General features: G+C 45.2%; 2 protein-coding genes and 1 non-coding gene across 3 annotated transcripts; all 3 read right to left on the reverse strand.

The window, feature by feature from the left end:
- Nucleotides 1-11,607: 11,607 nt before the first annotated feature.
- On the reverse strand, nt 11,608-11,687 carry TRNAL-UAG. Its single transcript has one exon. It is a non-coding gene; the product is annotated as a tRNA-Leu (tRNA).
- A 364-nt stretch (nt 11,688-12,051) lies between these two features.
- On the reverse strand, nt 12,052-19,871 carry LOC123431011. The gene is made up of 15 exons (XM_045114862.1): nt 19,441-19,871; nt 19,124-19,346; nt 18,118-18,395; nt 17,414-17,596; nt 16,514-17,260; nt 16,338-16,432; nt 16,172-16,234; nt 15,992-16,080; nt 15,809-15,898; nt 15,008-15,673; nt 14,313-14,387; nt 13,485-13,555; nt 13,333-13,390; nt 12,923-13,124; nt 12,052-12,811 (listed from the first exon to the last, which is right to left on the reverse strand). The coding sequence occupies exons 1-15, from the start codon at nt 19,656-19,658 to the stop codon at nt 12,321-12,323; spliced, it is 3,549 nt and encodes a 1,182-aa protein (XP_044970797.1). The 5' UTR covers nt 19,659-19,871; the 3' UTR covers nt 12,052-12,320.
- Nucleotides 19,872-22,509: 2,638 nt separating this feature from the next.
- LOC123404012 lies at nt 22,510-24,306 on the reverse strand. Its single transcript, XM_045097920.1, has 2 exons — nt 23,936-24,306; nt 22,510-23,511 (listed from the first exon to the last, which is right to left on the reverse strand). Exons 1-2 carry the CDS (start codon nt 24,225-24,227, stop codon nt 22,757-22,759), a joined length of 1,047 nt encoding a protein of 348 aa, XP_044953855.1. The 5' UTR covers nt 24,228-24,306; the 3' UTR covers nt 22,510-22,756.
- Between the last annotated feature and the right edge of the window lie 2,328 nt (nt 24,307-26,634).

A 26,634-nucleotide genomic window follows, 5' to 3' on the forward strand; every position in this document is an offset into this window, starting at 1 on the left:
GAACCCAACCTAACATCATGCATTTGTTGGAAGAATGTCCTATAAGTAACTACTTGAATTCCCACCTACGAATTCCCGAAATATCTGGTCATGCAATCTGGTACACGGATACAAGGAGTAATATCACACAACTCCTATACTAAACCGTCACTTGTATCACATCCGTCAACACACGACCAGAATCTCGGACCTTCATCTACAACAGACCCTCGTGATCACAACGATACAAAGTATGGCAGTACCCCCGAACAATCTGCACCAGTACTGGGGACGTCGGGGTTATCTCGCCACTACTAGTATTGAAGCAATTACGAACATCCTTCGTTCTGAGATACTAAGAAATCTGAATGATAACGATGTGCTCGAGAATCCCCTGGAGCTCAACTCCCCGAAAGAAGATCAAGTCAGACAGGAGGCACCAAGACAGAACTCCGTCACATCGGCATCATATAGATCTCAAAAATATCCGCGTGATCCTAAAAAAATTTTGAGTGAGAAGAGGAGTAGAATAAATTATTACGTCAAGATTCCTCACCGGAGCATAGAAGAGGAGAAAAAAGAATCCTACTCTCCAATATATAACTAAGACTCAAATAGTTTTTCACTAGACTCGACTCGGCCAAGTTCGATCAATCAAGGGGGCTCCTAGGTCGGTCCTTGCTCTGATACCAACTTGTCACGCCCAAGATGCGATCCTATCCTCAATTTGGCACGAGGGCCTCGTCAGGGATAGAAGCGCATCTCGTCGTGTCGCAAGAATGGATATCGTTACAAGTACATGTACTGAAAAGAAGAGATAATATAGAATTGGCTTACACTCGCCACAAGCTACATCAGAGTCACATCAGTACATTACATAATCATCAAGAGTAAGAGCAGGGTCCGACTACGGACGAAAATAAACGACAAAAGAAGAACGACGTCCATCCTTGCTATCCCAGGCTGCCGGCCTGGAACCCATCCTAGATCCAAGAAGAAGAAGAAGAAGAGGCAACTCAAAATGAACAATCAACGCGCTCGCGTCATGTAACCTTTACCTGTACCTGCAACTGGTGTTGTAGTAATCTGTGAGCCACAGGGGACTCAGCAATCTCATTTCCAAAGGTATCAAGACTAGCAAAGCTTAATGGGTGAGGCAAGGTTAAGTGGTGAGGTTGCAGCAGCGGCTAAGCACATATTTGGTGGCTAACTTACGAGTACCAGAATTAAGAGGGGGGAGATCTACACATAACGGACGTGAACTACAGAAGATCAAATGAATGATCCTGAACACCTACCTACGTCAGACATAACCCCACCGTGTCCTCGATCGGAGAAAGAACTCACGAAAGAGACAGTCACGGTTACGCACACAGTTGGCATGTTTTAATTAATTAACTTCAAGTTATCTAGAACCAGTGTTAAACAAAGCTTCCACGTTGCCACATAACCGCGGGCACGGCTTTCCGAAAGATTTAACCCTGCAGGGGTGCTCCAACTAGTCCATCACAAATTACCACAAGCCGCATAGAAATCCTCAATCACGAAGCTCGCGATCTCGTCGGATTCCCTAGTGGAAAACCTCAACTCTGAGATTACCCAAAGCATCACCGGAGTCCCGATGCACAAGATATCTCGTCAAAGGTAAAACTAATCCAGCAAGGCCGCCCGACGTGTCGACGATCCCGATAGGAGTCGCGTACCTCGTTCTCAGGACACGACGGATAAGCACAGCGTACGGTGGCCTGATAGAAATCTCCCGAGTTGCCCCGGGTTGGCCCCGCAAACGGCTCTAGTTTGGACCAACACTCATGAGGAGCACTGGCCCGGGGGTTGATTAAATTATCCTCGGGGTCCGGAAAGTCCCTATGCAATTTTATTAGGTGTTTAGGCAAATGTAGAACCAAGGTTGGGCCTTGCCAGACCAGCCTTAATCTAAAATGAATTATCAAGGGGGTCCCCATAACAACCCCGATCGTGTTAGGAGCGCTCATTTATGGAACATAACACCGGTAGCCGAAACTAAGGGGGCAAAGGTGGAACAAAACACCAGGCTAGAAAGGCCGAGCCTTCCACCTTTTACCAAGTATATAGGTGCATTAAATTAAATAGCATTAAATATGGTGATATAACAAGGAACCCATGCTTTGCATGGAAGCAACTGCCCTGCAACTAGCAACGCTATCAACAGGGTTAAGCAAGCAGTAACATAGCCAATCAGTGGTTTGCTAGGTTGAACAGGTTGAGGGTTAACATGGCATTGTTGAGAGGCTGATATTTAACATGTGGTAGGCAACGAGACATAGACGGTAGCAACGGTAAAACTAGCATGGCAATGATAGTAATGGTATCTGGGGAAATGATCCTCTTGCCTGAGATCCCGCTTGGAAGAAGAATGCCTCCGTGAAGCAGACGAACCGACGTAGTCGAACGGGTCCTCACAATCCGGCACGCTGCGGAACTCTATCGAGACGAAGGAAACCAGAAACACAATCAACACACGATATACACCACACGATGCACAACACATATGATGCATGAGCTACTGAATACATGCAAGTCACGGCATGACAATTCACACAATCAAACACTACACATTAAGTGAAGTTCAATATGCACGAGTTGCATATTGACGAAACTCCACGTCAATTATTTAATTCACTCCCGGTTATCTACACGGCAATATTAATGTTGTCAAACATGCAAGAGGTGAAGCGGAATTTAAACTACCTGTCTAGGCATTTTAAATGAGGTCGGAAATGATATATAGCATCTCCGAGACGACCTCCCAAGTTAATTTACAATTCTGTCCAGATCTGAACTTATGCATTTAATTGGTTGTTAAACAGCAAAACAAATAGGTTTACGTGATTCTACGCGTCAAGGCAAGCAACCTACACGTAGAGAACATCTCCAACGGAGCTACGGATCAAAAGTTACGAGCACCGCAAGATATGATGACATGAATGCGATATGTGTGCAACGACGGCTACGAGCGCTTCAAAACAACCAACCCACAAGAGAAAATGAAACTACACAAGATTCTAAGCAAGTTTCATGTAGGACACGATCAAAACGGAGCTACGGTTCGAAAACTACGAGCAAAACAAGAAATGACTACAAACTGCCAAAACCAGCCACCTAGCAACTTATACGCCTCACAACTTCGGCTACACAACTCCGATAAACTCAAGCAAGGCATGGCATGAAAGAGGGCAAGACGCACTACTACAAACAACTAACAACAACTAGCATGGCAGCAAGGAGCACTAGGAAAAGAAGACACAAAATGGCATCTCAAACACTATTCCAGACTTAGTGAAAATTACACCTCGTGAAAGTGCAGTTTTCAGCCTGAAGCTATATTGACAGCAGCAAAAACCTAATATACAGGACTCCAAATGGCATGAAACTTAACAGCATGCTCGAGAAACATAAGGGGTACAACTAACTCCATTGGAGCAACTCCAAAAGAGCTACAGACCACAAGCTAGAAGCAAACCAAAACAGCAACAAAATAATAACAGAATCCAGACTTAGAAATATTTCAGCTCCTCTAAAACAGCACTATTCAAGCAACTTGAGAGCAAGCAAACAACACCTAAACATGCATTTCTATTGCAACTAAAATTACCAGGGCCTAAACAAAACACCCAAGATCAACTCCCTAGTTGACAACTAATTCAAACGAGGCACGGAATAAATTCTATGAATTAAACAAAAGAGCATCACGGCAAAATATCTCGCGAACTAACTTCCTCAAAAGCTAAAACTAATTGCACAGAAAAATCCATGGAATTTTTCTACCCCGAAAACATATATAACATGTGGGGTTTGCAACACAAAATAACGCCACACAATAATGCGGGAGGAAACCTATATACGGGAAAAACAACTACCGTCAATCCCCTACATGCAAAAATACCCTTGACCGCTCTAAACTACATGGAAAATAACTCCCTAGAGCATGGACATTAAATCTACGACGTACGAGCAAAACAAACACGCGAGGAAAAATAAATGCGGGCACCTACTCATGGAGACAGCACGTAAATCCACGCATTAGGCACTCTAAACGGCGTCAAATAAATATGCATGTTGGATAATCGCGTTCTACTCGCGAAGCTACCCCAAAACGATATATAACTCGTCCCGAACCGGCTTACGGTTTAAAAGTTACGGGGGTTTAAACAAATAGCTAAAACCTGAAATTAACTAAACCGAAAAGAAAGAAATTAAAACTAAATAACTAACGGGCCGAAAGTGGCAGGCACTAAATATCTAAATTGCGCACGCGTATATAAAAAAAAAAAAGAAGGATCGGGGCAGTCTCACCTAGGGCCTGGCCCAGGTCGGTCGAACTGGAGAGGAGGAGCAGCTGGGGGCGATGCCGCCTGGGCCTGGAGCCGGCCCAAGAGAGGAAGAGGCGGAGGCCGGCTCGGGCGACTGGTGGGCCGGCCTGGGCCCAGCCGAGCGATGCGAGCGACTGGCCTGCTGGGAGGCGCGACGAGCGGGGGCGCTCCCGATCTGGATCCCGATCCAGATCGAGCGAGGGGGTCGCGGCGGCGCCGGGATTGGACGGCGCGGGGAGGCGGCGCGGTGCCGGCGGCGGGGGCCGGCGCAAGTCGACGGGGCAGGCACTCGAGGTGCAGGCGGCGAGGGGAGGCAGCATGGCGGCGGGTGACGGAGGGGCAGCACGGGCGACGATGGGAGGCGACCGCGGTTCCGGTGGCAAGGCGCGGTACCGAGGGGCTGTCTCTCCGGCGGTTCGCCGGCGATGGCGGGCGGCGCTCCGGCCAGCAAGACTCCGGCGGCGTGCTGCTGCGCGGTGAGGCGGGCAGCTCGGGCACGGGAAGCCCGGAGTCACGGGGCACCAGCAGAACGGACGGCGGCGCGGATCCGGGCCCGGTGCGGGCCTGCTGTGGGCCTCGCGGGCCGGCGGCGGCTGCGAGACAGAGAGAGGCTGGCTGGTGTGGCGGCTAGGGTTTGGTAGGTGGGGCGCGGAAAACGAGGCAGGGAAGAGGGGCTGTCTAATTAATGGCATGGGGCTTAAATAGGGAAATGGGCTAGGGTGCAGGGTTTCTGGGGGTTTTTCGACCCTCCGGACGCGTTCGTTCGGTCCGATCGGAGAGGCGGGTTAGGGTTTGGTGTGTAGAGTGGCATTGGCTAAGATGAGAGGGAAGTGGTGCGGCGCGGCATTGACTTTTAAAACACCGACAGTCGTCCGACGAATAACCGAAGACGGTGCCGCTACGGGCGACCGTTCGGGTACCAGACGGTCTCTGATCGCGACGAAATTCGACGGGCGGCCTCGCCATAACTAATCACGACCGCGTGCCAAGTTTCACCTCGAACAGAGAGAGTTTTAAACGCGTTTTTAAAAACAGGGTTTCGACGGTGCCGCGGGCGCGTGCGAGTGCGGTCGGGCTCGGAACGGACAACTACGGATACCGGCAACTACTAACAGATGCAAGTTTTGAAAACGGGCGGCAACGGAGATGCCGATGCAATGCTGATGATGCGCATGATGCGATGATGACACGACAATTAAAATAAGCCACACGACGAAAACGGAAAGAGAGGGGAAGCTTCTAGAACGTCGGCATCGGGCTGTCACAATACGGTCTTGCATGGCAGGAGATGCACTGCTCGAATTGTAAAAAATAGAAATTACATGTTGAAGCAAAGAAACACAAAGCAAAGAAGCAAAAATAGTGAGCATCATTGCGTACTTTAAAACATGAAAAGTCTCGTCAAGCTTGATGGTGAAGAACCTGGCGTTTCGCAGGTGAGGCCGGCGGTCGCACAGACCACGATTTTTGCCGCAATAATCACACTCAGGGATCCCCTCGTCGTCAGATGACATTTCATGTGTTCATGATTCAAAGATTAAAAATCGACGACAACTATTGATGTATATAAAAAATCAACATGGGTTGAGTTTCGGTATATCGAGGCTTCCTTGAAAAACTCTCATATCTCATGGTATACATGGTGCACACTCTCTCACACTGATATGATGGTATATGTTGGTGGACACTCCCTCACACTATTATTTCGACCGTCTGTGATGACCGCTCCTTCCTTCGTTCCCGCGTGCCACCATGACAACAGTCGGGATTCTTCCTCGGATATTTCGACCGTCGGTGCTGATCACTTCCTCCTCTTCTTCTCTCCCTCACACTAATATTTCCACCATCAGCGATGGTCACACTTCTTATTTTCTCCTTGCGCATTGTACCGAGGTATATATCGCGAGAAGAAAAGAAGAGGAAGTGACCCCGACGGCAATAGTCGGCATTCCTCCATCAAGAACATACAAAAAGTCACACAAGGAGCTTCGACAGACTGAAAGTCAACCCTATAAGCATTACTCGTCCTAGTGGAAAATGATAATGAAAATGTGAAGATGATAATGAAAATCTCTGAATGGCCTATGTTTTGCCAAATCACGGGCTCTCAATATTTCCTACTTTCTAGCACAAGTCATGCCAAAATTTTGGCACGACCTTTTCTAAAAATAAGACATGTCGAGAGCCTGAAATTTGCTGAAACGGAAATGAATCAACATTCTGTAAATCATAGGCCACTCGGAGGTGTTCCTGCAATAACATACACACATGTCCAAATAAACCTAATTTGTTTACTAAAAATTTCTAGACCTAATATTTTTACTAAAAATTTCTAGAACTAAGTTTTCTCTAGGAACATATCAAAACAGTAGAGCTACAGCGCAAGCTACAACATAATTTGCAAAGACCTTTTGACTATGTTCATGATAATGAGTTCAATTAATCATATTACTTAAGAACTCCCACTCAAATTGACATCCCTCTAGTCATTCGAGTGTCTCATGATCCAAATTCACTAACTCAAGTCCGATCATCACGTGAGTTGAGTTTAGCTTCAATGGTGAACATATCCATGTTGATCATATCAACTATATAATTCATGTTCGACCTTTTGGTCTCTTGTGTTCTGAGGCCATGTCTGTACATGCTAGGCTCGTCAAGTTTAACCCGAGTGTTCCACGTGTGCAACTATTTTGCACCCGTTGTATGTGAACGTTGAGTCTATCACACCCGATCATCATGTGGTGTCTCGAAATGACGAACTGTCGCAACGGTGCACAGTCAGGGAGAACACAATTTTATCTTGAAATTTTAGTGAGGGATCACCTTATACCATCGTCCTAAGAAAAACAAGGTCCATAAAAGGGTAACATCACATGCAAATCATAAGTGACATGATATGGCCATGAACGTGTGCTTCTTGATCTCAATCATCAAAGCACCGACATGATCTTCATCCTCACCGGCGCCACACCATGATCACCATCATCATGATCTCCATCATTGTGCTGCCATCGAGGTTGTCGCGCTAACTATATTTTTACTACCAAAGCTACTGACTAGCGATAAAGCAAAGCATCTCCAAGCGCAAAATAATTAAAGACAACCCTATGGCTCATGTCGGTTGCCGTAGCATCGACGTGCAAGTCGATATTTTAACTATTACAACATGATCATCTCATACATCCAATATATCATATCATGTCTTTGGCCATATCACATCACATGCATACCATGCAAAAACAAGTTAGACGTCCTCTAATTTGTTGTTGTATATTTTAGGTGGCTGCTATGTGTATCTAGTATGATCACATCTTACTTACGCAAAGCCACAATGGTGATATGCAAGTTTCTATTTAACCTTCTCCAAGGACTGCCTCGGTCAAATCCGGTTCAATTAAAGTTGAAAAAACAGGCACCCGTCAGTCATCTTTATGCAACAAGTTGCATGTTAGTCGATGAAACCGGTCTCTCGTAAGCGTACAAGTAATATTGGTCCGGGCCGCTTCAATCCAACAACGCCGAATCAAGAAAAGACTAAGAAGGGCAGCAAATTGAACATCAGAGTCCACAAACTCTTTGTGTGCAACTCGAGATATCATCTACGCATGAACCTAACTCATGATGCCACTGCAGAGGAACGTCGCATGGGAAACAAAAAATTTCTTATGCACACGCAATACCTATCCATGATGATGATCATCTATGAGAGGGGAGAGTGAATCTACATACCCTTGTAAATCGCTAAGCGAAAGCGTATATAACGCGGTTGATGTAGGGGAACATGTTCGTGATCCAAATCCCAGCCCGTCCCGCGATCTCATCACGATCCGTCCCGCGATCCCATCACGATCTATCCCGATCTAGTGCCGAACGGACGGTACCTCCACGCTCAGCACACGTACAGCTCGATGACGATCCCCGCCTTCTTAAACCAGCAAGATGGGGCGGAGAGGTAGATGAGTTCTCCAGCACGGGAGCGTGGTGGTGGTGGTGGTGAACTAATCTAGCAGGGCTTCGCCTAAGTACTACCGAACTAGAGTAGAGGAGAAATAGATCTAGAGAGAGAGAGGCAGTCGTGGTTGATTTCTATATCACAAAAATCCTCAATACCTCTAGTGTATATAGGAGGAGGGAGGGGAGGCTGCCTTGGCCCCTCCTCCAAGGAAGTTCGGTTCGGCCGAAGCTAAGGGAGAGTCCTCCTCCCACAAGGGAAGTGGACTCCCTTGGAAGGACCCTTCCTTTCCTTTCCTTTTAAACTTTATTGCCTTATCCCTCCACTCCTAGCCGCATGGGCCTTTAGGGGAGGCTTTGGACAGCCCACCAAGGAATGGTCCACCTCCTTTCACAGCCCATGAAGCCCTTGGGTCGTCACACCCCTCCCGATGGTCCCCCGGTACCCTTCCGGCACTCCCCGTACACTGCCGATGAGCCCGAAACTTTTCTGGTGACCAAAACAGGACTTCCTATATATCAATCTTTACCTCCGGAGCTCCTCGTGACGTCCAGGATCTCATCCGGGACTCCGAACAACCTTCGGTCACCAACACCTGTAACTCAACTATACCGAAACGTCACCGAACCTTAAGTGTGCAGACCTTGCGGGTTCGAGAACTATGTAGACATGACCTAAGACATTCTCCGGTCAATAACCAATAGAGGAACCTAGATGTCTATATTGGCTCCTACAAAATTCTACGAAGATCTCTATCGGTTGAACCTCTATGTCAAGGATTCAGTTAATCCTGTATTCTGTTCCCTTTGTCCTTCGGTATGTTACTTGCCCGAGATTCGATCGTCGGTATCTCTATACCTAGTTCAATCTCGTTACCAGCAAGTCTCTTTACTCGTTCTGTAATACAAGATCCCGTTACTAACTCCTTATTCATATTGCTTGCAAGGCCTGTTGTGATGTTGTATTACCGAGTGGGCCCCGAGATACCTCTCCGTCACATGGAGTGACAAATCCCAGTCTTGATCCATGCCAACCCAACAGACACCTTCGGAGATACCTGTAGAGCACCTTTATAGTCAACCAATTACGTTGCGACGTTTGATACACACAAGGTATTCCTCCGGTGTCCGGGAGTTGCATGATCTCATGATCATAGAAAGAGATACATTGACATGCAGAAAACAGTAGCAATAAACTGACACGATCATATGCTATGTTCATAGTTTAGGTCTTGTCCATCACATCATTCTCTTAATGATGTGATCCCGTTATCAAGTGACAACGCTTGTCTATGACGAGAAAACCTTGATCATCTTTGATCAACGAGCTAGTCAACTAGAGGCTCACTAGAGACAGTGTGTTGTCTATGTATCCGCACATGTATTTGAGTTTCCAATCAATACAATTCTAGCATGGATAATAAACGATTATTATGAACAAAGAAATATATATAATAATAATCAATTAATTATTATTGCCTCTAGGGCATATTTGCAACATTAACGTCGTCTGTATTAAAACCGCTACAGGTAATATTTTACTTATAATCTTTTTCCTAATAGTGTGAGGGTGTCCATGCTTTGGGCTTGAAATATATTATTTATTTTTTGTTCTTCTTTCTCCTCCGAAAATTCATTCAAATACTTAGCACGAGCCAAGAAATCGATGATTTCATTGACATTTGCATGCATCCAGAAAGAAATCGGCGGTTACAAATATATTATAATACAATCTAGAGAAGTGAAACAGACACAATACTGTGCTGCTTAGACATCACGTCCCACTGCTTTGATAGTGTCGACCACAGCTCAGTTCATCATATGCAAAAGAAAAACCGGAGTACTCAGGTTCCTTGTGACATTGATAAAACGCCTGCAACAAAGAGAAACAGAATTAGAGGTGATCTTCCAAACAAAAAAGCCCCACTGGCATTTCTTTCTCTCTCAAAAAAGAGCTCCACATCAGGGAGCGGCGTTTCGGTGCCCGGGCTCAGATGAGCCCGGGCTTGAACAGTATCCGTGATTTTGAATTGAAAAAGATTCAAAAAATTCTTAAAAAATTTGTGGTGCAAGATGCTTCTGTGCGAAAACTCCGTGCAAAGTTTTGAGAAGTTTGGACACTCACAGAACTTGTGGTAAAAAAAGACAAATTTTGGATGCATGAGAAACTATTGAAAATCGCACTTTTTGTGTTTTATTTTGTCTTTTTTGCCATGAGCTCTTAGAATGCCCAAAATTTCCAAAATTTTACACGGAGTTAACGCACAAGAACAACTTACACCACAAAAGTAATTGGAATGTTTTAAACTTTTTTTTCATTTTTAAACGCATTACTGTTTCACGGGGCTCATCTGAGGGTCTTCGGAGTGAATTATCATCCACATCATTTCTTCTCATGCCGTTGCGCTTATGTGCAGGCATGCATGCTACTCCATCCGTAAAAAAAAGTAATGATTTAAACACTCTTATATTTCTGTTCGGAGAGAGTAATTGTAATTGCTAGGGTCAACGAGCTTCGATTTTTGCAAGTTTTAGTTTTGCAAATCTGATATAATTTTTACCCTCGGCGGCAAGCAAACTGTCTAAAATATGATGAGGGACAAACTACCTCCACGGCAAGAATGAAAATAGCAATGAAGAGAAAAACAAACAAAACAAACAATTAATTAAGAAAAGAAAAAAAAGGAAAAAAGGTAACTAGCAATGAAGAGAAAAACAAACAAAACAAACAATTAGTTAAACAAACAAAAGAAAAATGGCCTACTCAGGTTCCTTCGGGCATTTGATAAAAACGCTTGCTTAATTTCCTGCAACAAAGAAAAACAAAAGTAGGGGTTGCTTTTTCTCTATTTGCAATCTACTACTCGTCCATGGGGGTGGACATCTTCTCACACTAAATCTGCATTGATCCTCTTATAATCCCCCGCACCGGCATCCCCCCCCCCCCCCCCCCACAAACCCCTGGAGAGGAGGGGTATGCCGGCCATGTCATGCTATCCGTCCCTCCCCCGCCTGCCCACCACGCCGCCGCCGACCATGCCGTTGCACTTATGTATAGGCATGCATGCTTCTCCCTCCGTAAGGAAATATAGCGATTTAAACGGCCTTACATTTATTTGCGGAGAGAGTAATTGGCATTGCCAGTTTCGGCGAGCTTCGATATTTGCGAGTTTTTACTTTTGCAATCTGACAGTATGATTTTTACTGTGTAAAATATGATGAGGGGAAAAATACCTCCACCAACAAAAACGAAAATAACAACGAAGAGAGAAACAAACAATTAATAATCAAGAAAAGAAAAGGAATAAAAAAAAGAGTTTTTTGACAGCTGTGGGGTTTGAACCCACGCCCTTTCGGACCAGAGCCTAAATCTGGCGCCTTAGACCACTCGGCCAAACTGTCTTTGCTGATAGTAATCCACTCTATTGCTTCCTATTAGTACAGGACGTATCTTGACATGACAGCCCTGTTCTTAAGCTACACTGAGCATGTTGTTGACGGGAGAACTAGACCGCCTTGTCCAAAAAAAACATGGTTTGTGCATTAGTTTCCCCCAGCTATACCAAAATAGTTGTAGTTGGGGAAACTTGCATTAGTTTCCCCCAGCTACAAGTATTTCGGTACAGAGGGAGTATAAACTTACATGGTTTGTGCTTGTCAAAAAAGAAGTTACATAGTTTGTGACATTTGAATCACACCAGTTGCAGGGAAAACTGAGTTTCACATCAAACTGAAAAAGAAAAAAAATCACCAGCACAACTGAACATGAGCCATAAACCTCGGTTTTATTTTCCTTTTTCCACGGGAACGATTTTGCGTTCCAGAAGACAAAAAATGTCTGATATACAACTATAAGTCTATAACAAGCAGGCCGCCATATGCGTGCTCCGATAAATCCAAAACAAGGAAACAAAATTGAAAGCTAAGATGCCATTGGCAGCACCCTCACCAATCTGCAATATTGGGTAACGGCTAGCAGCTACGTATGCACAGAATAAAGAACAAACAATCAGGTTATTCCCTTTCTTTCTTTTTTCACATGAACCCGAGCTGAGTCAGGTCGTCGTCGGGGACCTCGAGGACGCCCGAGAAGTCGCAGTCCTGCGGCAACGAGTCGTCGAGGCCGTCGGGGAACCACGAGCTGAAATCGCCGCCTTCCTGCGCGTCGAGCCCCACCGGGACGTCCAACATGTCGTCGTCTAGTCCAGCCAGGCTTGCTGTCATCACGGGATGGGCGGATCGCTGGGCAGTGTTCCCGGGGGCGATTCTTGGTTGAGGGGCGACTTTTGTTGCGCCTGCTGGTTCCGGACGCTCCTGCGCTGGAGATGCCTCGGCGGCTCTGCCAAGGACGTCGCCGGAGGCTGACAGCTGCACCAGCTTCTGCTTAGACTTTGCCTTGTTTCTGCGGTCTCCGCTCCTCCCGCCGCCTGACGAGCGGCGCCCTGACCTTCCACCGGAGCCCTTTGCCGATGCGTCTCTGCTGCGGTCCCTTTCCCTCTTGCTCTTTTTCGATCTTGTTGTAACACCTGGAAATTAACGGGTAAGCAGAAGTTCACGTTAGCTTCTGAAGCACCGATGCCGGTAACAAACAAGGATATGGTTTTCTCTCTTATCAACAGTAGCTGCGCATGTATTACCTTCTGTGGATTTCGCGTCGCTGATTGGGAAGGGTGCAGATAGCAAGCTCCAAAGAGAAGGCTTTCTGAAGCAGCTCCTCTTTGTTCCCTCGAATCTCTGGCATCGGGCAAGGGTGCGTCTGGCAAAGGCCAAGGAAAATGCTAGTTCTTTTTCAGCCCTACTGACAACAGCCTTGTTGTGGCGAGAACCAGCTCGCGTACCCTACATATCATCAAGACATACAATCAGTATCCAGAATTACTCAGCATTCCTCTAGCGCTGGCAAAAGAAGAATAAACAATCCCCACGGCCGCAATAAATGAAAGGAAAAAATATAATTTAGGAGAGCAGCATGATCTCATTCTCATGATAAGGCATTAACATTGATATCAGAAAGGCAACCATGTAAAGTAAGAGATGCCTCGAGTACCTGAAGTTTACTGTATGCGCTTTCAACCAGTTTGTTCAGTGCATGTTGCTCTAAGCTCCTGTCGGTAGATTATTTAAGTTAGCCACTGAAGTAATTCAATTCCAATACAGTGCCATTTAAGATAGAATCCATAAATGAAAATCCATTTATACCTCTCCTCGATACTTTTTGTATCTTGAATTGCTTTATCTAACTTATGCAATCCGTATTTCTTTTCCTTCAGCTGCAAAATAAAAAATGATGCATTATATAAACTGATAAACCCCCTAATGAGAAGAAAACGATATCTTCATTAACATATGATTCAGAGATAAGAAAAGGAATCAAGGGAAATGCATCAAATGAAAAGTCTTAAAAATAGGATAACATGAATTATCAATCTCAATCGGGTTGAGTCTTATCTTATGGCTAGATCAACCACTTAAAGCCACTGAAACATTTATAGACCCCTGAGGTATTCATATTGCACTTATACGCTTCCATTTTCTAGTGATATGGGCAAACAACCTTCATTTTGTGCTATGAATAGATTTGGATCCCCAGGTTACAAGCTGAAATAATCATAAGTTGGGACGGCAAAATTATGATGTATATATATGTAATACTGTGGCTCCAAACCATCATGAAGGGTACCAAGATGCACTTCTTCCATGGAAAATAACTAGTAGTTATTTGTTAATCGTATTTGATGATGCTAACAGACTTCATTTCAACGCGTAAGTTACATTACCCCTATACCTTCCATATGTTGATGCAAGGTGAACAAGGCCTTATATGCTCAAATTCAAGTGTCCATTTTTTTTCCTTCCTGGATAACCAGTACACCAAAACCCAAGCTCTAAAAACAAGAACAGGATTGTAAAAGCTTACACTAATCTGACGCAATCACAGTAACACATTGAGAACAAAAGAGTAACAGGGTAAAGATCCATGTTTAATCAAAATGAAGACATTTTACTAGGAGTGGTTGCAAAGGTAACCTGATCGTGTAGCCTTCTCCTCAGTTCCGAAATCATTTTATTGATGTCCTCATCCCCTTCATCATCTACATTTGGCTGAAATCATAATGCAAAGATAAGGCAAGAAATAAAAATCAAATGTAAAAAGGAAAAGTTCACTAAAGTAAATCTTAATATCGTCTTGTTATTGCATAAAATTAAAATATGCAGAAATTGATATCGAATATCAGAAGTAGAAGAATGTGTACTAAGTGTATGCCTAGGCATATTATGCTTCTAACCATGTTAGCTACCAGAGTAAAACAACCAATAGTATATAGCAATTGCATACTAGGATATACCAGTTTTAAGACATTTCCTGCAAATATCTCAACTACTCTTTGAAGTCATCTGTGTTTTTGACTACTTAAGAATTGTCCTAAAACACCGGTCCTCAATTTTAACCCTTCCACGTACAAGGTTCAAATGTCCAACATTAATATTTTTACGTTTACAAGAGAAATAGAAACATTGTGTGACACAAATAATATCCAAGGAAGAAAAGTCTCTGTCAACTAGCATCCAAAAAAACACATGACTGCTCAAATTTTGCCACTTTGTGATGCGTCATGTTACCTGATTCCTAGGCATACAAACTTATAAAGAACTATATACATGGGTATTTAAGTTTTCAAATGCTCAAGATGTCAAGAGATACAGGCTTTATGGAATCATACCACTGTCTCCAGACAAATGCCAATACTTTCCAGCTCAATCAAAATCTTATCATCCATAGACATCTGCCCGTACTGACATTCATGTGGAGGTACAGAGATCATTTTCCTGGAATTTCCACACTGCCGTGAAACCTGTGGCATTAAGTCATGCAAAGGGCTATATTCTGGGTATACAGCACCATTGAATCCATCTGACAAACTCTCGCAATGGATCGAAATTTGACTACTGGAGCTCATGAAATTGCTCGAAGCTGTGTATCCATCGCACAAGCTCTGATTTACCACCGAAGAATTGCTTGAATGTGTAAAATCCACACTCAACCCAGAATTATATGTTATGTCACTGACTTGAAGTTCATTAGTTAGGTATCTGTTGGCAGTGCAGGGAATATGGCTATCTGAAATGTCGACAAGCATGTCTCTTTGCACATCACTGGAGCCAGAAAAATTATCTTCTATGATTAAAGCTGAAAGGAGTCGGTGTGCCATCGGGGCCATCTCATGAAACCATTCGTTGGCTTCTACATTTTGTGGCCCATTGATGCAGTTCTCCTCACCAGGGATAGAACTTCTGACAGGTCCTTTTGTTCTAACTTCATTAGTTTTGCTTAGCTCAGGTGAGAGAGAGGAATTACATGCAGGCAGCACCTGAGAAGAAATCTCCTCCTGCAGATTTTATGGATTTGATGGAACACGTCAAGCACTGAAGCAAAAGATACGAGCTCTAAATAATGAGGAAAACTTCATAAGAGGGCAAGGTTTTCTTAGATGGAATGACTCACGGCACAGAAGTGTACGTACCATCGTTTGTGGTTTGCTGTAGTCGGTGGATGCTATGGCATTATGTCCACCACAGAACATGTTCATCTCAAGCTCTTCCACAAGGTCAATCTGACAATGAACTTCAAGTGAGAATTCGTCCAAACTCAACAAGGAAGCAAGTATAGCCAAGCATAAAATATTTAAATTATAATGGGCACCAACCTGGTGCTCTAAGAAAGCTAAATTTTCAGAGCGTATGAAAGTTAGCATTGGTTCCATCTCCTTCCAAAAAGGTCCAGAATATGCACCAACTGCAGAAACAAAATAGAAAGTTATAGCGCATCAACCGAAAAAGATGCAACACAGCTCAACCAGCAAAATCAGACAAGAGAATAAACGCACTGATAGCACTGCGAGCAGCATTTGCAGCAGCTAAAAGTTCCTCTAGGTCATCGTCTGGTTCAGCTGCAATGCTCAATCGATAGGCTAAATTAGGGCAGAGGAGAGGGAAATATCCAAATTGAACCATAATAGTTAAAGCATAAAGGTGAAGTGTCTTTCAAAAAACCTGCTGTAACGGTAGGCTTGCAATTCAGAGTCTGTTCATGACTGAGTGAAGTTTTGCAGTCAGAAGATTTAGTCATCATGGAGCGCCCCACTTTACTGCACCAGCATTCAGAGGCCCAAATCAGTCTCATATAAAGAAATTAAAAGTCAAATTGTTAGTAAGGAAGCATTAGGTACCTTTCATTATTTTCTTCTCCGGTTCTTCCACATTTTTGTGGTTTTGTTGTTCCTGTAGCATTCAAATTTTCTTCTGATATTGAAGAGCGCCCTTTTACATCCATAGAACCTCTTCCGCTCCTCCCATGCCGAAGAACACCACCATGTTCAGGTTTTTCTTTTGAAGGTGCGCTATTTGATGAAACAATTGATCCTGTTGCATTGTGGACTGCAGTTGCCTCCTCATTCTCCACCTCGCCACTATTCTTAAGTTTCTCCTTGGCCTTGCTTTCGGTAGCAGCGAGCCGCCCACTTTCAAACAACCCAACAGGAGATGAGATGTCATCAATCTTGGCTACCGTTTGTGAATTACTGCCAGTAACATTTTTTGGAAGCAAAACACCGCATGACTCAATAGATGCTGACCTAGCAGGAGTATCAAGTGGAGATCCATCGGATAAGGATTCATCTAAATTTGAGACTGGAGACACTACATTCGCTCTCCTTGTCCGTGACATTTTCTGTGGGCGCTGACCAACCCAAGCAATCGGAGGTGTGGACGCATTTGAAGGTGTCAACCCACCTGAACGTTTGCGGTTTGTCATGCTTCTCAAAGGTGAGGCTTTATTTGAGCAAGGTGTTTCTTCACATTCGTCGCTTAGTCCAGCTGAACGGTGGAAGGGGGGCATGACAAGTGAACTTGTTCTTGGTGACCTGCAAGCTTTAGTCTTGGGCGAGGGACTTAAGTTTGTATCAGAAGTATGCACCCTGCATATACAGAAATGCAGCAGATCATCAGAAGAATTAAGAATGATAATGTTGCAGTACTTATTCAAGTATATGCACACACAAAAAAACAAGGTGTGATTTGTCCAGATGAGAGTTACTTGTGCATGAGAATAAAGTAAGGACTATGCTTACTTGTTGCCTTTTACCATAGCACGCTCCTTTATAGGTCCAGCATGCCGGATTCTTCTTTCATTTGGTAGACTGGCATAATCAACATCAATCTTGGATAGAATGCGGGACCCAGTGTTATTCTGCTGAAAACTGCTATCCATCTTGCTACCTGCTACTGCTCCGGCACCGGCAGAAACTCCATGTCTACAATAAAAGAAACAGTGAGTTCTAACCTGGTGAGGAAATGATGACATAATTAGCAGAACAGATGTCCACATATAGCTAATAGTGCTGGTAGAGGATTTAAATAGGTTAGATAAGTAGCAGAAATATGATTGCAACCTAACGAAAAAACTATGTGGATCAATTAAATAAACAGCAGTTCAATCAAGAAAGTGTTGAATAAACCCCAAGCATCAATCTCGTGGTTACGCCTGATGGGCCTACATAGTAATGACATTCCTCTTTCTCGTGGTGCTTGACTTTTTTCAATGCACTGCATGTCAGGCCTCGCTCTCTATTTCAACTATGAACTTTGTCTGTATGATGCCTACCAACCTAGATGTCACATTTACCATAGTACTATGCCTGAGTTGTTTTCACATTACAAAGTTTAGTTCAGCATAGTACTCAATCATGACTAAAAATCAGTTAACCTGAGTTTTCGGTAAAAAGGAAAGAACGAAAACTTGAAGCAACAGGTAAGCACACCAACCAAAGTTTACCTCAATGCAAGACCATCACTAGACCGTGGACGTGCTTCGTTGGATGGCCTGTTTTGACCCACAGGTTTAACATCTCGATCAGCATCACTGCTTCTACTGAGCATTGTTCCCAGAGAGCGCTTGCGTTTTACTTTAGGTGAGCCCTGTGATTTGTCCTCAGACAACTCCGATACTGGAACAGATGTTCTTGCACAAGTTTTTTCCTTCTCCAGTGGTGAAGTTTTAGCACTATTAGCTAAAGGACCTTGCCTTGTTGGAACACTACCGCGTCCTTCCAACTGAGATATGCAGAAATACATTGAAATGTGTTGGAATCAGAGGAAACGGTAGCACGATAAATTTTAAGGAGTATGAAAACATAATGTGTGATCTGCTACAGAAACTGTAGAGAGAATATCAGACATAAAAAATCCTTTAAAACTTTAGGTGTTAGAGGTAGGTCACTCAAACAAGCTCAGCAAGAGTTACAGTTTGTATTTTATTTTTCAAATCCTCGAGGAACAAGTTACAACAGGGAAGTATGAATCAAAGATGCCAGTCCATAAAAATGAGCAGGTTTTAGGACAGGTTCAAAATTGAAGAGCGCATCTGGATTATGAAATGACCACATTAGCAGCATAGACTGACTGGTCAGAGAACAGAGAAGGAACATCGGTTCTTTCTACGGGCATTAAACCTAAATCACCATCTTCACAACCTTGTACTGCTTTAAAGAAGGCCAGAAAATTGTATGAAATCTTATACTGGCTTTCAAACCACCCATGGCATAACTTTACAGTCAGAGAACTGTATGAAAATTTATTGGTTCCAGCTAGTAATTAGACGAAAACAAGGACAAGTAGATGGCATTGGCAGTTTATCCCAAATTGCAACATTTGTTTAAGCTACAAATTATAAGCCTGAAACCGATAAGGCTAAAACTTGGTGAACTGACAACAGAGTAGTTGAAAGCATCGATAATAATGGAACAGTGTCACTTGACAGTATAACAAAATGTGGCACAAACCCGTCCGTCCGACATCGAGGACCGCATGCGCTTGCTAATTGCCCCCAGGGAGCTGTTGTTGTAACCCTGAGCGCCGGCTCTCGACACCGCCGCGCCAGCGGAGGCCGCAGCCGGCGCCCCTGTCTTGGCGGCGCCGGCATCGCTCCTCTGCCGCCTTCGGGTGACGACGTTCTTGTACTTGTCGATCTTCTGGACGGCGTCCTGCAGAAACCGCGCCTTGTCCCTGGCAGAGGCAGAGCGATCAGCCAACTAGCAACGGCGCGGGCGCAGGAGACAAGCACCGGTACAGGCGAAAACGGCGGGTTAGGGGCGCGTACCTGGCCTTGCCGGAGGACTCGGCGACGCTGTCGCGGACCCGCCGGAGCTCCTCCGACGGGTCGCCCGCCTGGAGCGCCCGCCGCAGCTCGGCGTGGCGCGCGTGCCTGGGCTCCCCCGCGGCGAACGGGCCCGGCGAGATGTACCTCGCGATGGAGGGCGGAGGGAGAGGGGGAGGAGCCCCCGCCTCCTCGCCGCCCTCGCGGGGCGCGCCGGCCATGGGGGGGCGGGACGGCGGTTAGGGCTGGCCGGGCGGATAGGCTAGGCCACGGCGAATGCTGCCGGGGCGGACGCGCTCGGCGAGGGGCGGTATCGGCGAACTGCGCCGGCGCGTGGTGGCGGGCGGGCGGGCCGGCGGCGAGGGGGGAGGGGCGTGGCCGGCGGCGGTGGGGAGAAAGGCGCAGGCTTTGCTGAAAGGGATGGATTGATTGATGGATAGGGAGGGAGGGATTGGAGTCAACCTCTTTCCCTAGGTCCGGTCAACGGCAATTGAGCACGTGCTGTTTTCACCTCTTTTTCACGAGGCAAATGAAAAACGTGCTCTTTTTCTAGCCACTCTATACACATCAAAGGTGCCGGAAATTGGATGAGCACTCATATTAAATCTTTAACATTTGCAAAAAGACGTGGATTTTCTTATTTCATTTTTCGTGAACGAGTCGCGACTTTGTATTAATCATTCATCAGCTTTACAGGGAATCTCCACACACGAAGAAAAATATAATCCACTCCTCAAGGAACCGTCCATCCCGCACAATGATGGTGCGTTGAAATTGTAGTTGGCGGGGTTTCATACCATTGTCGGAACAATAAAATTTTACCTGCGTAGGCGGCTGGGAAGCCATCCGTCTCTGTCGAATGGTGTGAGTGACAATGATCCCGAACAATCCATGGCCCACGGGGGAAGACGGTGTTGAGCTAGTCGCGCCTAGAAGGGCCGGAAGCAACAGACATTACACGCCTACATATCCATCTGATTCCGTTATGAGTTCCAACATCTCACGCATTGCCTAAGACATAAAAGATGTCGGAGTAACTATTATGAAGTGGTGTTGTCACCACTGCCATAAGGGTCGTAGTGATAGATACTAAAGACCTATGAAATGCCATAGGACTGAAACGAACTAAAACTCCCACCGATAGATTGGGACCTCCCTGCACTCCCTCACTGGCGGAGCCTGTGAAGGATGAGGAGATGACGTTCTACCAATGGAGGAGATACAACGACTGGAAAAATCTAGATCCCTAGGTACAATCACAACTGCGTAGGGAAAAGAACGGCTAAATCATGGGAAATTTAACATTTGTCGAACTAAGATGGATGGTTAGTACTTGACCCTTATGTCGTTTGTGAGGTTTGAAGAGTAGGTGTAATGAAAGCAAAGGGGAAAGATGCAAAAGTAGTGAATAAAAAAATCAGCACAAGTGCAGGTTCCAACATGGAGGTTTTCAATCTACCACCGTTGATGTTTTCCAAGAAACATTACAATTGAATTGACACTACAGATAGCCAAATCGGACGCTCTAGACAAAGCCAACGTAGGTGTGGACAAGAGCTATAAAGATTCACGGATGATTTGAACATTCTAGACCAGTTGCTTGAAGTCATTTCAACCTTCAATAATTGGAGATCAAGGACTTTTGAATGCACTAGACAAACTAAATTGACTCTCTTTGTGAAGATTGGTCATCCTTCTATGCCAACAACCTCGATGGGGGCAAAACTTTGATTGTCCATTCAAATTTTGGTTTGTGGTGTGCAAATTTGTACTTCAAAGCGGAAACACAAAGGTGATGAATAGGCAATGAAGATGCATGAGAAACACAAGCAAGCAACTATTCTATCCATATTAACAAAAGATGATAGTGTTGGCACTGACTGAATCTTTAAGATGCAACATTGACTACTAATAATATTGTATAATATGTATAAAGCCATGAAAATATAATATTGCAGAAATACTTTTTGTTATATGGAGGAAGTAGCATACATCATCGTATTTGATTGTGAAAATTAAGGATCTGGTCTAACACACATTGGTAAAGAAAAAGTGATTGTCAACGGTGCAAATGATTTGAAAATTTGGAATTTTTAATCAATTCTGTTTTACACTATTGAAGTGCAGTGGCGCACACACATACACTCACGCGCGCGCAATTGTAACAAGTGTAAAAAAAGAGTAATTGATACTTCATAAAAAATGATTGAATAGATACCATTGAACAAAAAAGATAGAATTTTCAATCAAATTCAACCGCTGATGTTTCAGCGGTTCTGAATAGGAAAATCGTAGATCACGTGTGGACTTGGTTCCATTGTGTTTCAAACACTATGTGCCCTATTGGGAATATATTTCTTTGTTGTCGATGTGGAGATAGTTATTTGGTGTCTCGCATATAATTATCATTTATGTGAGATGAACCCATTGGGGTTCAAGTCCTAGACTTAGCACCAATGCACGCATTTTCCTGGTTTTATTTTAGGCTTTCTATGATGTTCATTTAGTGAGAGAAGACGTTCGACTACAAGACACCTATGATAACTTCATGAATCTCAAGATGTTGTGTTGGCTTAGTATATCCGAGGTGCTTATAAAGATAGTGTGCGTTTTTTATTTATAGATATCATTATGCGACCATGAAACACTCTAAACATCTACTCCCTCCGTCCCAAAATAACTATCTTAAGCTTAATACAAATTTATACTAGATCTAGTATAAAGTTGAGACAATTATTTTGGGACGGAGGGAGTATTTTGTAGATAAAACACGAAAACAATAACTTAGAATTCACAGAAACTAACTAAATATATATACCCATAGGGGCCAGCATTACCTAGCCATATAGGACTCAATTAACAAATTGTTTTCACTAGTTGGAGCACAACCCAGGAGGGAAGCATATTTTCACATGTTGACATCCGCAATAGTTTGTTAGGGATAGAAACCCAATGAAATATGGAGAACAATTTGGGTGACTCCATTTTAGCAATTCAGAAAAGAAAAACAATAGACAGTGTACACACTGGGTATATATCAATATATGCATCACGGCTTGCCATAGGTATATATTAGACTCTGAAATTATTTTCTCATTTTGTCAATTAAGCATTGTCAAAACAAATACATATCCACTTACATATATACCAACGAATTACTATGGTCATGATGGCCGATCCATGATGACAAAATACCTTAACAAGCATTACTTGTAAATCACATACGTAGAGATCGCTCACGCACGTTACTTAGTTGATGAAGATTGACGCCAGATGGCAGCACGCAAGTACCGGGCTGGTTGACTCTTGGACCGGTCGTCTAGACGTACTTGGCGTCGGTGACCATGGCGATGCCGCCGGCGGCGGTGCCAACAACCGTTGCCGCGGCGGGGCGGCCGAACCTCGTGACGGCGCAGTCGGTGGCGAACAGGGCCGAGGAGACGTAGTCGTCGGCGCCGCCCATGACGGGCATCTTGGCGGCGACGTTGAGCTTGTTGACGTAGTCGGAGCGGTAGGTCTGGCCGAGCACGCCGTGGACGTCGTCGGAGAGAGCGTGGAACTTGAACCCGAGGTCGAGGTGCGCGAGGCAGTCGTCGGCGGTGACGCCGTAGCCGTGCGCCTTCGACTCCTCGGCGGTGATGGGCACGGCGTTGGCCACGATCCGGAACACCCCCTTGAGCTCGACGACGACGCTGTTGGCCCGCGACGTGCGGGTGATGGAGAGCCCGGGCACGGACGCGGAGGACCAGCGCGCGCCGTCGGCGAGCGGGAGGTGGACGCGCTCGTCGTCGAAGGCGAGGTCGAGGTGGTCGGCGGCGGAGTCCCAGTGAGCTGAGTGAACGGCGCCGAGGTGGAGGCGGTGGTGGGCGAAGAGGACCCCCACGGCCTGGATCCAGGTGAAGTCGCGGCTCGTGGAGGGGTTGTGGTTGCCGATGAAGTGGGCGTTGATGTGGAGGTCGTCGTCGGAGAGGATGCAGAAGTCCTCGCCCTTCTTGCCGTGGAAGTAGAAGTTGTTGCCGTCGCCGCCGGTGAAGCGCGGGTCGCCGCACGACGCTCCTGGGTAGAAGTCACACACTGCAAAATGTACACCATGCAAGAAGATCTTACATATATACTCCTAGATAAAATCTCAGCCAACTCAAACTTAATTATGTCTCGGCCGATGCTATATTCATGAGATCTTACTTCAAGGTTGAGTGTAAAAGATAATAATTCATTTTTCAAACACTATGTCATTTCTTGGTTAAGTCTGGTTCGAGTGAAACCTAGTTGGACGCAGCTTCAGTGACTCGATGAAGCCAAGCCTTACTGTAACTTAGTCCACTCTATCAGCCATTCGATATAGATCTGACGTACCGGATTGACTTAAATTTGCCGATATAGATCTTCCAACGTACCGGATTCTTGGTTAAGTGTTGGTTCGACTGAGACTTAGTCGTCGCACCTTAATTAAACATGAAGGAGGATTGAAGCGAGGGTGATGTGATGAAGCACGTACGGCAGAAGGTCATGCAGGACGGGCACATGACGAGGCACTCCTTGGGGCAGCGGTTGGGGCAGGTGGCCTGGCAGCCGGGGCGCTTCTTCTTGGTGTCGGTGCAGGTGAACTGGCTGTTGCGCCTCCCCAACTGCGGCTTGATCACCACCAGGTTGCTGCCCTTGGGCACCCTGGGCACCGCCTTGGGCGGCGGCTGGGCCGACGCCGGCGACGCCATGAGCACGCACAGGACAAGGAGGCTCGCGCCGATCCCCAGCGCGGCCACGGCGGTCGACGGCCACCGCACCGCCATTGCTAGCTGCGGCTCGCTCCACAAGCTAGCTAGCTAGTGACTTGTTGGGTGCTGCTGCCTGCTGGGTTGATGGTTGTGGTTGTGTTTGTGATGGTGATGATGCTGGTGGTGTCTTATAGGCTTATAGCAGCTGCTGGGCGCCATGCGTGAATGAGAGCTGGGGGGAGTTGACCTAGCTAGCTAGAGGCAAAGCTGCAGGAGGGTACGTGCCGGGCCAGCAATGGGGGTGGTCAGTGGCGGCTTTTCTTACCTGAGAAGCGTGTGCACGGGTGCACCGCGGTCGACCACGAGACGGTCATTATTGCATGCACACTTGCATTAATCAAGTCAGGCCAGGCCTTGAGGTGACCGAGAGAGTTACTTACGGTTTGATCGACGTGAGAATGTGGGAACCCCATAGCCAGCCATGCTTTCCGGCCTGGCTGTTTCTCCATGCTAAGCTACCGTGGTGCAAATTTCTCGACGCTTCCGCGAGAGGATTATTGTGGGATGGTCAATGGCGTCGATCGCCCGCACGTACGTACGTACGTACGTTTGTATGCGTCCCATCCCATACATAAAACATGCATGCAATGCAGAGCATGCATGAGCATGGCAGCCGCCAGCCGCTATATGAAGTTGTCATCTCAATCTATACCTCTATACCCCTAATAATAAAGCGGCTATTGCTTCCGTCGAAAAACCCACCACGACATTTTAATAAAAAAAACCTGTAATTTTTATTATTCAACCCGTGCTTCATCATTTATCTGCAACGAAAAGGAAAAAACGATTCGCTGCAAAAATTATACACGTACGCATCGCCTCCTCCCGTCGACCCTGGGCCACCCTGGCCTGTGCCCAGGCCGCCGCGGCCGACCTCAACCGCCACCGCTGCCTGTGCCCGCTTGCTGCCCCTGTTTCGGCGCTCGAGCACAGCTTCTGGATCAAATCAACGCGACAGCTACAGCGACTTGGGATAATGCGTCTGCTCGACGCAGAACGACGGCGGCACACGGATAAGGCGCGGCAGAGCGAAGTACTTGCAGGTGGAGGCATGCCTCCATGGCTCACACGGGGAACTCCGAGGTTATGGCGCGGCAACGGCGACTCCTTATGGCCAGATAGAGGCGCCTAACCCTTTGCTCCCCTCATCGTATCCCCTCCTCCGGCAGGTACTCATCATCTAATGAGATCCCTCCCTTTGCCTCTAACTGTGTGCCAAGCACCGACAAGAAATTTTGTTTTGTGAGAATTTGTTTGCTGATGAATAAATGCATTGAATGTAAGATTGCATTGTTGTAGAGAGAGAGAATGGAACACCACCTTCAGTTTGTCATCTGATCCCACATTCTCTATCACATGAGTGAAATAAGATAACAGTCCATTGATCAATTCACGTAGCCTCTTTGTTTTGCTTTGCTTGTCCCACTCAATTTCTCATCATGGTGGAATTAACAATGAACGGGTTGATTTCTCAATAAAATAGGATATGACTGACTACATTAGTTAGTTAGCTTATTATTTTAATAAATCAAAATGATTATAAAAAGATTAAAAACGTGTGGTATTTTTTTCTCCCGTTGCAACGTACGGGTCCTTTTGCTAGTTATAAGCAATCTAATAAACCGTTCATACAATAGTTAGTGATATTAGTAGGATATAACATTAAAACATGATCCATCTCTTTCTCTCACAAAGAGTATTGGAGCACGGGTTACAGCCGGATATATTGTAGCCCGTTTCTCTCTCTCTCTCCTATCCTCTCTTCTCCAACAAAGACACAAATATGATGTGAGAGCATATCTCTTATATGTACTTCCTCCATGTAGTAGTATTTGTATTTGTATTTTGTACTGTATATGCATGCACTAGGCCAGTAGCTAGCTACCGTACGTCCAAGCTAGCTGTCGGTCCACATCTCCCCTAATAATAAAGCGCGCAGCGCTTCTGTTGTCCGTCGTCGGTCATTTTGCAGAAAAACCCTCGCAGTTTTAGGTAATTAACCCACATTCCAATTGTAAGTCAGAACGAACCGTTTTCTGTCATTTTGCACAAAAGCCCTCACAGTTTTATATAATCAACCCGCGGTCCATCTTGTAGTCACAGCCGAACCGTTCTTTTCATTTTTCAAAAAACTCCCTGATGTTTCAGGTAATCAACCCGCCGTCCTTATTTAAGTCAGCCGAAACGTTTTTTTGTTTTAACAAAAAAAACCTCACTTTTCAGTTAATCAATCCATATTTTATCTAAAACAAAATTATCCATATCTTTTAAACCGTAACTCCGATTTTAACATGTTATATATGAAATTTGATTGAAAAATGTGTAGAGTCTAAATAGGATGTTATTTTTAGCTGTTAAATACTTCTTAAATATTATTTTTGGTGCAAACTTAATCTGTAGTGCATGGTCCTTTTTTTTCTCT

This window comes from Hordeum vulgare, chromosome 1H (assembly GCF_904849725.1).
Source record: "Hordeum vulgare subsp. vulgare chromosome 1H, MorexV3_pseudomolecules_assembly, whole genome shotgun sequence".
NCBI lineage: Eukaryota > Viridiplantae > Streptophyta > Magnoliopsida > Poales > Poaceae > Hordeum > Hordeum vulgare.

Excerpts from the sequence above, each read along its gene's own strand:
- LOC123431011 (XM_045114862.1), bottom strand. The coding sequence starts at position 19,658 with ATGGCCGGCGCGCCCCGCGAGGGCGGCGAGGAGGCGGGGGCTCCTCCC. Across the intron at positions 13,391-13,484 it reads ACAAAAAGTATCGAGGAGAG|GAGCTTAGAGCAACATGCAC; the intron begins GTATAAATGGAT and ends ATCTACCGACAG. Across the intron at positions 13,125-13,332 it reads GCGCATACAGTAAACTTCAG|GGTACGCGAGCTGGTTCTCG; the intron begins GTACTCGAGGCA and ends GATGATATGTAG.
- LOC123404012 (XM_045097920.1), bottom strand. The coding sequence starts at position 24,227 with ATGGCGGTGCGGTGGCCGTCGACCGCCGTGGCCGCGCTGGGGATCGGC. Across the intron at positions 23,512-23,935 it reads GTCCTGCATGACCTTCTGCC|TGTGTGACTTCTACCCAGGA; the intron begins GTACGTGCTTCA and ends TACATTTTGCAG.